The 12387-nt window shown below is 54.1% G+C and overlaps 1 protein-coding gene across 1 annotated transcript; it reads left to right on the forward strand.

Moving 5' to 3' along the window:
• Positions 1-944: 944 nt before the first annotated feature.
• On the forward strand, positions 945-9515 carry Bola3 (bolA family member 3). The gene is made up of 4 exons (XM_028871323.2): positions 945-1052; positions 3086-3209; positions 5333-5421; positions 9259-9515. Exons 1-4 carry the CDS (start codon positions 999-1001, stop codon positions 9322-9324), a joined length of 333 nt encoding a protein of 110 aa, XP_028727156.1. The 5' UTR covers positions 945-998; the 3' UTR covers positions 9325-9515.
• The last annotated feature ends 2872 nt before the right edge of the window (positions 9516-12387 follow it).

A 12387-nucleotide genomic window follows, 5' to 3' on the forward strand; every position in this document is an offset into this window, starting at 1 on the left:
TCCCGCAGGCTGCACCAGACTCCAGGCTGCAGGCAGTTACTACTGGGAAGACGGGGTTTTACTCTATTAACGGTATCCCTGTGTTTTGCTGGTGATTACTTATCCCTCATGGTGTGTGCTGCTTCTAATCCTACCTATTCTGATGTGTTTTGTTTTGAGCCAGGGTCTCACTGGATAGCCTTGGCTGGCTTCAAACTTGATCTATATAGACCAGGATGGCCTTGAACTCAGAGATCCGCCTGCCTCTGTCTCTCCAGTGCTGAGATTAAAGGCGTGCGCCACCACACTCCCATCCCACTTGGTTTTGAGACAGGATCTCTATAGCCCAAACTGGCCTGGAACTCACTACTTAGCCTCGGCTGAACACAAAACAGCCCTGGGATTACGGGTTTCTTCCTCGGCCCGTACGTATGGGGGCTGTGTCCCCTGGAATTTGGAGAAACCCAAAACAAATTTCCATCTCCCACCCCTCATCTAACCCCCCCCCCCGCCCCCGCCACATCTCATCCCCACTCCTGCCCCTGGTTTAGTTCATCGCTCATCTGGCCTCTGCAGCAGTCTGCCCCCTCCAATTCAGCCCCTCACAAAGAACCCCCTTCCTCACAGGAGCCAGAGTGCTCTAAATGCAAACCTGAGACGACTCCCATTGCTGAGAAGTTCACCGGAACTCCTTTCTGGAAAGAAGCCAGTTCCCCCAGAGCACTGACCGGGATGTCGGGAGGGAGGGAGGGAGGGAGGCCTGTCCCGCGCACCCGGGGTTCTGGCTGCCTAAGTGGGCGACTGGAGGCGGCGTGGGCGGGGCGGGGGACCCTGCAGTGGAAGCGGCCCTGGCGGGATGGAGGGTCGGCCCAGGCCTGCGGGTTCCGGCTGGCTCCTGCGGGGCGGCCGCGGCCTCCGAGCGGCAGGGGGCGGGCTCGCCCAGGGCGGCGGCTCCGGACGGAGTGCCGGTGTCTTTCCGGCCGCACTGTGACCTCGGGCTGCGGGCTGCGTCGCCGGGCATGGCGGCATGGGGCCCGGCGTCCGCTGCGCCTCTGCTCCGCGGGAGCTACGGGGTGAGCCGGCGGGGCTCGGGCGGAGCTGCGGGGGGCTCGGGCGGCTGTTGTCTGGCTGAGGACGTGAGGGCAAGGCTGGGGCCCTTCCCTGCTCTCATTCATTCTCTCCTGACCTCTGAATCGCACTGGGTGTGGTGTGGTGTGGTGTGGTGTGTGTGTGTGTGTGTGTGTGTGTGTGTGTGTGTGTGTGTGTGTGTGTCTGTCTGTGTGTGTGTGCTGTGTGTGTGTGTGTGTCTGTCTGTGTGTGTGTGCTGTGTGTGTGTGTGTGTGTGTCTGTGTGTGTGTGTATGTGTGTGTGTTGGGGGGGTACCCGGCTCAGGTGGGTCGGGGAACAGTCCTGTGTGTGGTGTGTGTGTGTGTGTATGTGTTGCGGGGGGGGGGGGGGGGGGAGTACCCGGCTCAGGTGGGTCGGGGAACAGTCCTGTGTGTGCTGTGTGGTGTGTGTATGTGTTGGGGGGGTGGGTACCGGGCTCAGGTGGGTCGGGGAACAGTCCCATAAACCGGCACAGTATTTCGAACCTGGGAAAGAAATGCTGCCTTCAGTAGAGGAAAACAGAGGTGGTGTAGCCCCGAGGCCAGGCATTGGTGCTGGGCACTCGGGATGAGCCTGCGCCCTGCAATTGCACACAGAGCAGGCCTCTGACCTTGACCCTCCATGGCCTGCAGCCTGGAGTGGGAGCCCAGCTCTCCTAATCCTCCCACCCTCTGTTGGTTGAGACAGGGTCTCGCATTAAAGCCCTGGCTAGCTTAGAACTTGTGACATTCCTCCTGACTCCTGGAATAAAGTCGTAAGCCACAGTGCCTGGTCTGTCTCTCCCTTTGAGACTCATCTTTGGCTTTATCTCACCCATCTCTTTCTCCTCACTTGCCTGCTGGTCCGGCATCTGCCTCCCGTGCTGAGGAGTTGTGTTGCCCCCAGGACTGCCATCTGGGGTTTTGTCCGTCAGTTGACAGGATGGGTGTGCGAAGATGCCCGCTCCTGAGGATTGTGCAGCGGGAGCCACTGTGCCTCTTAGTGGTTTCAGTTCTGCCTGCCATCCGCGTATGGCTCCTCTGCTGCTGTCTCGGGAGCACTTCCACCCCCAGACCGTGCCGTTGCACCCAGGCTCACAGCCTTGGTTTTGTCCCTGTGTGCAGCACACAGACCACCTGACCAGATCTTTCGTCTGGCCCTCATGTCAGCCATCTCTTAGGCTTCTTGGCCTGCGTCCAGCAGCCATGTCTCTCTCCCGCTCACTCATTGCTTCAGAGGGCCTGCCTTAGGGCCAGCTCTGGGGCGCTGCTGTAGAGGGGCAGACTCCACCTTGGCCTTTTAAGACTAGCTAAGGAGAGAACTGGGAGAAGGCTCCGATGGTAAAGTACTCACAGGGACGATCTGAGTCCAACCCCCAGGACCCATGGGAGATGGCGGGTGAGAGCGCTCGCTGCCTTTACAGAGGAGGAGCCCAGTTCAGTTTCCAGCCTTCATGTCAATCAGCTCACCACTGCCTGTAACTCCAGCTCCAGGGGTCTGGATACCCTCATCGAGCCTCTGAAGGCTCTGCATTCATGAGCACAAACTCTTTTACACACACATAATTTCAAGTAAAAATTTAAAAACAAGCCAGGTGTGGGGGCACACCCTTGTAATCTCACCGCTGGGGGTTGAGACAGGTGGATCCCTAGGGCTTGCCTGCCAGCCTAGCCTACTTGATGAGCTCCAAGCCAGTGAGAGACTCTGTCTCAAAAAACAAAGTGAGGTCCCTGAGAACGACAGCTGGGGCTGTCCTCTGACCCCGATGCCCACACACACTCGGGCAGCTGCCGACACATAAACATACTGCAGAGATCCAGGATCCAACCCTGAAAGTGTAGAATGGCACCCTGCTCTGGACCTTCAGGGGAGACTAAGGAGTGACTGGGCGGTACCTCTTCAGCACCAGCACTCACCAGCAACCCCAGTGTTTTGCCAGCCCCAACTCCAGCAGACGAGACATCGCTGCACCGGCTCACAGTTCCACAGGCCTCAACAGACCTCCTCTTTGTTGTCACAGCTTCCTCTGCTGCACTGTATACACCGGATGTTTGCCTCCCAGACTGAGGGGGAGCTCAAGGTGACTCAGATTCTCAAAGAAAAGTTTCCCCGAGCCACAGCTATCAAAGTCACAGACATCTCAGGTGAGGCTTTCTTCCATCTTCTCTGTGGAGCCTTGCTGACATTTTTGAGTTTTTGCCTGGGGAGAGGCTGAAATCAAAAGGCTGGGAGGAGGGGACCTGCCATAGTGACTTCTCCCTATGTGTTGCTTTGGGCCAGATGGCGATGGGGACTTAGAAACATGGGAGGGATGATAATGAGTATTCAGAGATGGGTAATACCTGGGGAGCACTCACCAACCTAAGACAGAGCGCTTGTGTGGCCTGGGCAGGCGTCTCCTTGACGGGTAAGGTGACCTGCTGATGTCCCATGCAACCAAAGTCAGAAGCTCATTTATTAGTAAAAGGGGGACCTGTAGGGCCCTGACCCCCGTTTTGGGTAACTGTTGCCTTGCTTGCTGACCTTGACCTTGATATCCTCCCTGTGCTAATTCCCTCCAGGGTTTCACCCTCCTGAATGCTTAAGGGAAGTTCTTTGTCTGTGTATCCTGCATAATGGGTGTTAACAGCTTAGATGCAAGATTGTAAAACATCTGTCGTGAACGTCTGCCCTCTGGGGTTCTCCCATTGTGCTGTAAGCCTGTATTTAAGACCTCCTTCCTCCTTCAATAACCAGCATTCGGCATTTAAAAAAAAAAAAAGGAAAGAAAGAAAGAAAAAAAAAAAGAAACATCGGAGGGAAACCACAAAGATAAAGGCCTGGCTGAGAACTCGGTTACCAGACTAGTCCTGCTCAGATGAGGTCCCTCTTGTCGATCAGCAAGCCTGCCCCAGTACAGGCACCAAAAGCTCAGGACACAGTCTCTCATGTTTTAGACAGACCTTGTTACCTGTCCACCCCAGTTCTTCTGACACCCTACAATGGAGAGCTAGGATGGGTCCAAGGTGGATTTTGTCTACTACCCTACTTATCCAGAGTCAAGCCCAAAGCAGCCAAGGGGAACAGGAGGACCAGAGGCAGAATCGGGACCCAGGGCAGACTTTCCAAGCCCAGGCTGGCCTTGCTCTCCTCAGGCCACCTCTGCACCTCGGAATGTCGGGCTGGCTGTTGTTGGTGTCAAGGCCAGGCTGGAGGTGCGGCTTCTGCGCTAGAAGCCGAGGGAAGATGGGGGCCTTATCCAGACACACCCGGAGAGGAACACAGGTGCAGGCAGCCAGATAGGAGCCAGCTCTGCACTGGCCTGCAGGGAAGGCACCCTGACTTGGGTTGGGAGAGCATTCAGAAACATCTTTTACTGGGCTGGGGATGTGGCTCCGTTGGAGTGCTTGCCTAGCATGTGCAAAGGCCCAGGTTTGAGTCCCAGAAACAGAAAATTGAGTGAGCGTGCTGTGCTGGTTCAAGGTCATCTTTGACTTTGTGGAGAATTTGAGGTCTGACGGTGTGAGACCCTGACTTAAACAGAAAGAAGGGTGTTTTATTGTTTGTCAGTGAGGACTCTGAGGGCATTCTTTGTGGTGGGAAAGCATGGTTGCCTAAGCTTGAAATGGTTGGTTACATTGTGTCCAGTCACGAAGGGGGTGGGGGTGGGGGGAGGGAGGGAGAGGGAGAGAGAGAGAGAGAGAGAGAGAGAGAGAGAGAGAGAGAGAGAGAGAGATATGCTGGTGCTCAGCTCTATTTTCCTTCAGTCCAGGTCTCCAGTTTAGGGGTGAGTTATCCCAATCTAGAAACTTCCTCACAGACATGCCCAGAGGTTTGTCTCCTAAGTGATACGAGATTCTGTCAAGTTGACGGTCACTATCAACCATCCTTGGCGGGACTACAATACGATTGGATGAAAACTTAGGATAATTTTGTACTTTTTAACAGGTCTGTGGAAGGTGGTAATACTGAAATTGACCTTCCCACCATCTCCCATGGCTTACTAAGAGAGAATGTTCTGCCTCCCAATGCTTCCCAGGCCTTGCGCCCCCTCTTTCCTGATCACACTTGACAGCTGTGGGGAGCAGAGGCACCTTGCAGACAGGAGAGAACATTTGGGTCAAGGCTGCCTGCCAGGAGCGAATGGCCAGATCGGAAACTGTGATCTTACCTACACCTGTTAGCAGGATGCTGTCAGGACACCCCTTTCTTGGGACTGTCTGGTACTTGAGGATGCGTGAGTCTGCTACCATCTGTTGTAACGGAAACGCCGTTGACTTTGTTTCAGGAGGCTGCGGGGCGATGTACGAGATTAAAATTGAGTCAGAAGAATTTAAAGAGAAGAGGACTGTCCAGCAGCACCAGATGGTCAATCAGGTCAGTGGCTGCTGACGGTCCTTTTCCCTCTGGCCTTCAGCAGCTGAGGGCACAACAGAGGGCATGGTGGCTAGCCCTGTCGGTCCCGGAGAGAGCAAGGCAGCCATGAGAATGTGTCAGGACCACAGGACTTTAGACCCTGGAAACACAAAGATCAGAGAGTCACTAGGTTGAGATTTGGAGCAAATGTAAATTCATCCAGAACTGAAAATAAGCCACCCAATTGTTATCTTTCAACTTCTTTTCTAATACTAACACTGTTTACTGTTTCTTTTGTTTGGGTTTTCGTTAAGATTTTAAAGAGGGTCTCACGAAGCCCAGGCTAGCCCCAAACTCATTATGTAGGTGAGGACGGTCTTGTGCTTCTGATTGCTCTTGCCTCCCCCTTCCAAGTGCTGGGGTGTGTACCACCGTGCCTGGCTTGTGAGGTCTGGGGACCAAACTCGCACTCCCGGTGAGAGCTCTACCCCCAGACTCGTTGAGGTGTTTTTAAAGACCAGGTCTCACGGGTCTCAAACTTACTATACAGCTGAGGGTGACTTTGAACTTCTGATCTTTCTGCACCTCCCAGATGCTGGGTTTCTAGGTGTGCACCACCACGCCCAGTGTATGAGGTGCTGAGGGCGGAACCCAGGGCTTCGTGTACGCCAGGCAAGTGCTCTGCCGACTGTGGTAGAGCCTCAGCCCTTGTTAGGGATTTTCAAGACGGGTGACCATCTGATGCTGACCCTCCTGGGCAGGGTCACAGACGTGCTCCACTGTGCAGGCTGACACAATCTGTAAGCACAGACAGCGCTAAGTGACATGCTTTTGTAGATCCTGGTATGTGTTCCTCAGTTGGAACCTATTCCAGCCCTGACCCCGGGCCTTTGTCTCCAAAGTCACCCCTGGGGACATCTGCGTCTGATGTCACGCTCAGAGGTCTGTGCTCTCAGCTGGTTTAGTTCTGGAAAAGCAGAGTTCTGGCCATCAACCCCTTTGAGTCCACACATCCTTACAGTCATTGGAGGGCCGACCCTCCCTCCCTCGGCCGTCACCCTCCCAGCTGGCTGTTAGGCTGTTGGTCTTTCTCATCTGGACCTTGGCCCTGATTGGACCCCTGGCCTAGGTTCGCTCCTGCATCCAACTCAAAAGCTGCTTCGCATCCTCCTGGCTGGACCCCAAAGCCCCTCCACTTTCTGACTCCCTCTTTTTAAAATCGTGTATTCTACATTACTTTTAGGGGTGGGGCACACAGGCTGCCGCACATGTGTGGTTAGAGCAGATTTTTGCCTTCCACTGTGTGGGTCCTCAGGATTTGAACCTAGGTAGTCAGGCTTGCTAAGCATCTTTACCCATTGGGCCATCCCACCTACCCTCCAACAACTCCTTCCAGTTGCTGCTGATTCTGACTTGTGCCCTGGATACGTGCACCTCTGACATGTCAGCCGTTTGACGTTCTCACGCCCTGGGCTGTGGCAAGCTGGTGGCTTGAGAGGCAGGCTGTGATGGGCAGCAGCCAGAGCCCCTCGAGATTCTGGCCAGCTGTGTGTGGTCTCCAGGCTTAGAGAGCAGGTAGATAGGTCAGGGAAGACCTGGCCGGGGCTCTCCCCACAGCCTGTGGGACTTGGGTTTTCCTGTGGGACTTGGGTTTTGTTCTCACATACGCTGCCTGGTGTGACTGGGCTCCTGGCTGCTATTAACCTGCACGCATCCCTTGGCCTGCAGCTACAGTTGCTACTTTGGGTTGTGACCCCGAGGAAGTTACTCAGCTTCCCTGTGCCCACAGCGCCTGAGAACACATGGTCAGCCCTCCTGAGATGTGTGCACTCTAGTCTAGCTTCCAGACAGTTCTCCTGTTTCCCCTCCCATATCGCTGTAGCAAGGCCAGGATTACAGATGTGTGCCACATCTGGCCTACATAGCTTCTGGGGATCAACTGCAAACTGTCGGGCTTGCTTAGCAAGAGCTCTTCCCTGGTGAGCCATCTTCCCGACCCCACAGTGACAGTTGCTGGCCTTGACTTCTTTTTCTGGGGCTCTGTTCTTCATCATCATCCCTAACTTTTTCCTCAGTGTCCCCAGTACCTAGTGTGACACTGTGCACGGCCATGGTCAAACACGCTTATCCAAGCTGCAGCTTTTTATTTATTTATTTATTTTTTCAAGACAAGACAAGGATTGTCTGTAGCCCTGGCTGCTCTCTGGAACTCCCTCTGTAGACCTTGAACTCAGAGATCCGCCTGCCTCTGCCTCCTGAGTGCTGGGATTAAAGGTGTGCGCCACCACCGCCTGGCAGTGTCTCATAGTTCAGGCTGGCCTTGAACTCACTGTGTGACCGAGGCCAACCTTGAACTGCTCTATTTTTATGTGTTGCTAAGCACTGGGGACTGAACACAGTGCATGATCTGCAGCCCCATGACTGATCCTCCTGCTCCCACACTTAGGGGTACTTTAGTCAGGCCCCACCCCCTCCCCCAGAGCCTCAGTTTCCTCAACCCTAAAGTGACGTCAGCGATTTCGTCAGTGATTCCTCTGTGGCTGTAGCAGGTGACATGTGACACTGATGTGTGTTGAGGAGCCTTGGGAGGCTTCACGGAGGTCAGGGGGAGGTGTTGGGGAGAGGAAGTGTGCACACGACAAAGCTGGAAAGCCTCAAAGTGTCCAGAATCCAAAACCTGTCACCTGAAGGTCTGACTGGGCCACCTAGCTGGAACTAGCCCGGCTGCAGAGACAGAAATAGCCACTAGGGGGCATCCTGGGCCTGTGATGAAGCCCTTTCCAAGGTCCTTTCTGTTTGCAGAGTTGAAGTCTCCATTGAATACAGAGTTGGCCTGGGTAGGGCCAGTTATTTGCTGACTTTGGGCCAGGGGTACTCAGTGTTGTTTTAACTGCACAACCCAGGTAGGGGAGTCCGTGAGTCTGTGTGCTGTAGGTGAGAGAGAGAGAGAGAGAGAGAGAGAGAGAGAGAGAGAGAGAGAGAGAGAGAGAGCTGTAAGTTCAGGGTCTTCTTATATTGCTGGGCAGGACTTGAACTCCTGAGCTCAAGTTCCCACCCTGCCTTCCCCGGGTGACTGGGCTCTAGGTGTGCAGCACCATAGCAAACATAGTGGGTTTTTTTTGTTGTTTTCTCCAGGCAGGGCTTCTCTGTGTAGCCTTGGCTGTCCTGGAACTCGCTCTGTAGACCAGGCTCAAGCTGGCCCAGAACTCACAGAGATCCACCTGCCTCTGCCTCCTGCGTGCTGGGATTAAAGCCATGTGCCACCACCACCTGGCTATAAACTTAAATATTACTGAATAAAAACAATTATAAAGGGAGCTGGTGTGTGGTGGTGGATACCTCTGACCCCAGCACTCTGCATTGGAGGACCGTGGTCTTCAATAGCAAGTGCCAGGCCAGCCAGAGCTATATAAAAATTATAAAGGGGGCTGGGGAAAGGCTTAGAGGGTCAAGGGCTTGTGTGTCAGTGTGAGGACCGGAGTGTGGATTCCCAGAACCCACACTGTGACCACACTCAGCATTAATATCAGTTCTGGGTGATCTCAGGGCCTGGAAGACAGAAGCATGGAATCCCTGGAGCAAGCTGGCTAGTTGACTGGCCAAAACAGCAGCTTCCACCGGGATCTATAAAGTGGAGGGCGGTCAAGGAAGACACCCAGTGTCAACCTCAGGCCTCCAGTCACGTGGACACACGCATGCACATGTACACACTTGCAAGCGTGCACACAGACACACCACACACACACAGGCAAAGAACATTTTGGAGGAAAAACTGCTTCAACAAAGCCCGTACGAACTGTGTAGACCACTCTGTAGCCAGTGTAAAGACAAGAACTGACTGTGACATCTCTTCCTCAGGCACTAAAAGAAGAGATCAAGGGGATGCACGGCCTTCGGATATTTACCTCTGTCCCCAAGTGCTGACGGCGCCCCAGCCATGTGACTGCTGATGCTGGAAACCTCGAGTGCGCTTCGAGCACAGCCATCTTCCAGGAAAATCCCTGCCAAAAAATGTATCTATTTTTGTTCATAGACATTTATGTATTATAATTATAGGAGATGTGTTATCTATCGAGAGGTTAATTAAAGACCACAGATGCCTACTGCTCACAACAGGCGCGAGTCCTGCCTCAGGCCCCTCCTTCAGAAGCGCATCCTTTGTTTGCCATGGTCCATCTCTTCACGGTTCCTCCTGCTACCGGACACAGAGTAGAGGCGGCTGAGTTTTGGTTGTTTTTGTTTGAGACAGGGCTCTGGCTGGCCTGGAACTATTAGATCAGGCTAGCTTGAACTAACAGATGGGCCTCCCTGCTGCTTGGATGAAAGGCATGTTACCACGCCTGACCCCAGAGTTTTTGGTTCTGTGAAGAAGGGTTAAGAACTTTTCCCTCCCCTACTACTTCTCCAAGAATGACGAGGAAGCCCTGGCTTGTCATGCACGGGAGAGGAGCTGTGGCACCGTGGGAGTGCACACACACACACACACACACACACACACACACACACACACACACACTAGGTGTGGTGGCACCTGTCTTTAATCCCATCACTTCGGGGGCGGAGGCAGATGAATCTCCGAGTTCAAGGCTAGCCTGGTGTACATAGTCAATTCCAGAAGAGCCAGGGCTTTGTGGAGAGACCCTGCCTCAAAAAAAGAAAAAGCTATTCGCTGAGGATGTGGGGGCTGGGCAGGCAGGCAGAAGCCACCCTGAAGGCGCTGACGAGTCCTGCAGGGAGCCCCGGGTTTGCAGCAGGCACTGACCGTCCCTTTAGGAAGAGTCAGAATTCCGAGCAAAGGCACAGAGTTGGCCACTGAATCTGAACCCTGGGGAGCCAGCTTCTGGAAACATAAGAATAAAGCAGGTCCTGGGGCTGGGGGTCAGTCACCCTGCAGCCTCTGCTCTCCATCCTGGATCCAGATCCAGCTCTGGCACACAGCCACGGAGCACCATGCAGCAGCCCAGAGTCACCAGGGAGACCAGGGCAAGACACGACGACGACGACTTTGTACAGCCTTGGTACCGGCAGGCACACTCGAGGCCAGGCAGCCAAAGGGTCTCGGAGGGAAGGCCTGCAGGGTGTCCACTGTTTGGACACGGCAAACCCATGCTGTGACCTATAAACTTCACCCTCGAGAACCATGGGCTGGGTCATAAGAAAACTGCTGCGCCCGGGAGGTGGCTCGGCAGGTGCTAGCCGGCCACCGAGCCTGATGGTCCAAGACCTGAGCTGGATCCCCACATCCCACACGGTGGAAGGGAAAAACTCCTGGAAGTGGGCCTCTAACCTTTACACACTCAACCATGGCACACATCTCTCCCAGTGCCCCCTCCCCCCACCGCCCACCCCAAATATAATAAAGTGGGGGGAAAAAGGAAAAATTTCAAAAAGCCTGTCATGATTTAAATCCATGACTTCGGGTCACATTTAGGGATGCATGTGGCCCACAGGCTGTGGGTTGCCCGTGTCTGGTAGGCAGTGTTGTGAAGTGATTCTCTTGGGGTGATCAGAAGACGGCAGGCTCCTGAGACTTGGAAGGCTACCAGCCGTGGACCCCAGGACCAGAGGGTTGGGGGGGGGTAGTCCTTCAGGGAAATCGGTGAGGACCAGGTTCCCCTGAAGATAGCTCTTTGGAAAAACAAGAGCTCAGGTGAGTGAATGGTGTACAAACGGAAGCCCAAGTCACCTCTACCTGCAGAAGTGTGACAGGGCACGGGACAGACAGCAGAACTGGGTCTCAGTGGACCTGAAAGACGCTGCAGAAGGGGGGTGGGGTGAGCCATGAGGCACATGGTACACACCAAGAGAGAGAGGGTGACTCCGGGGCAGAGGTCAGTGTGCGGCAGAGTAAGGTGGCCTGGAGGCGGGGACTCCTTGGCTAGGGCAGGGCTTTGCTGTGGCGGGAAACAGGGGCATGTCTGCACAGACTGCCGGAGGTGGGGGGAGGGCTAGACAGATCCGGAGCTGGACAAGTCTCCTTGTCTTAGCTGGTGTCCTGGAGGAGAAGAGTTCGTCACCCAGCTGTGAACCCTCCCAGCTACAGTATCGACTAGCCTGGTAAAATACACACTGGGGCAACAGTGGGAAGAGTATTATGGGAGTAGCCAACTGCTTTCTGATCGGCTCTAAGGGCCAGGCCATTAGATAGAACCCATGCCTGGCATTGCTAATAAGAGCCAAACACCTGTAGCTAGATAGCCCCCGGGGGAGAGAACCTAATGTTATTCGGCTAAATAGACATAGTACTAAAACGACTCCCAATGACAGCTACACCCATTGATCAGAACATCTCTAAACCTTCAGAGCTGCTGCTTCTAGCAAAACAGTGAGAGTGTGTGTGAGTGAGAGTGTGTGTGTGAGTGAGAGAGAGTGTGTGTGTAGATATCCATAGACGCCAGAAGAGGACACTAGATCTTTCGGAGCTAGAGTTAGTTGCACAATGCCTGATATGGGGCTAGGAACTGAACTCGGGTTCCCTGAATGAAGAGCCAATGCTCTCAACGGCTGAGCCATCTCTCCAGTCCCCCCAGAAGAACTTTTGCTAAGGCTACTGACCAGGTAGTGTGACTCGACAGGGGTGATGACAAAACGAAGATCAGGCTAGACCAGGAGGATGGATTAAATGAGACACTTAGCCAAACTTCAAATGCTATTGGGAAGCAGAGCAACAAAACCCAAAAGAGGCGGTGTGGGGGAGGACTGGGGAGATGGATCAGTGGTTCAAAGTACTGGCTGCTCCTCCAGAGGACCTGGGTCTAATTCCCAGCATGCTCATGGTGGCTCACAACCACCTGTAACTCCAGTCCTAGGGGACCCAATACCCTCTTCTGTCCTGAGGGCACCAGGCATATGGGGCATAGACACATACAGGACCTTGGACAGTGTGTCAAGGCATTTCTAGAAGGTTCCTCCGCAAAAGTCCAAAACAAAAATCATCAAGCCTCTGGTCTGCTGGGTGACTCGTTTCTGCTGCTAGATCTGCTTGGG

Source organism: Peromyscus leucopus, chromosome 3 (assembly GCF_004664715.2).
Source record: "Peromyscus leucopus breed LL Stock chromosome 3, UCI_PerLeu_2.1, whole genome shotgun sequence".
NCBI lineage: Eukaryota > Metazoa > Chordata > Mammalia > Rodentia > Cricetidae > Peromyscus > Peromyscus leucopus.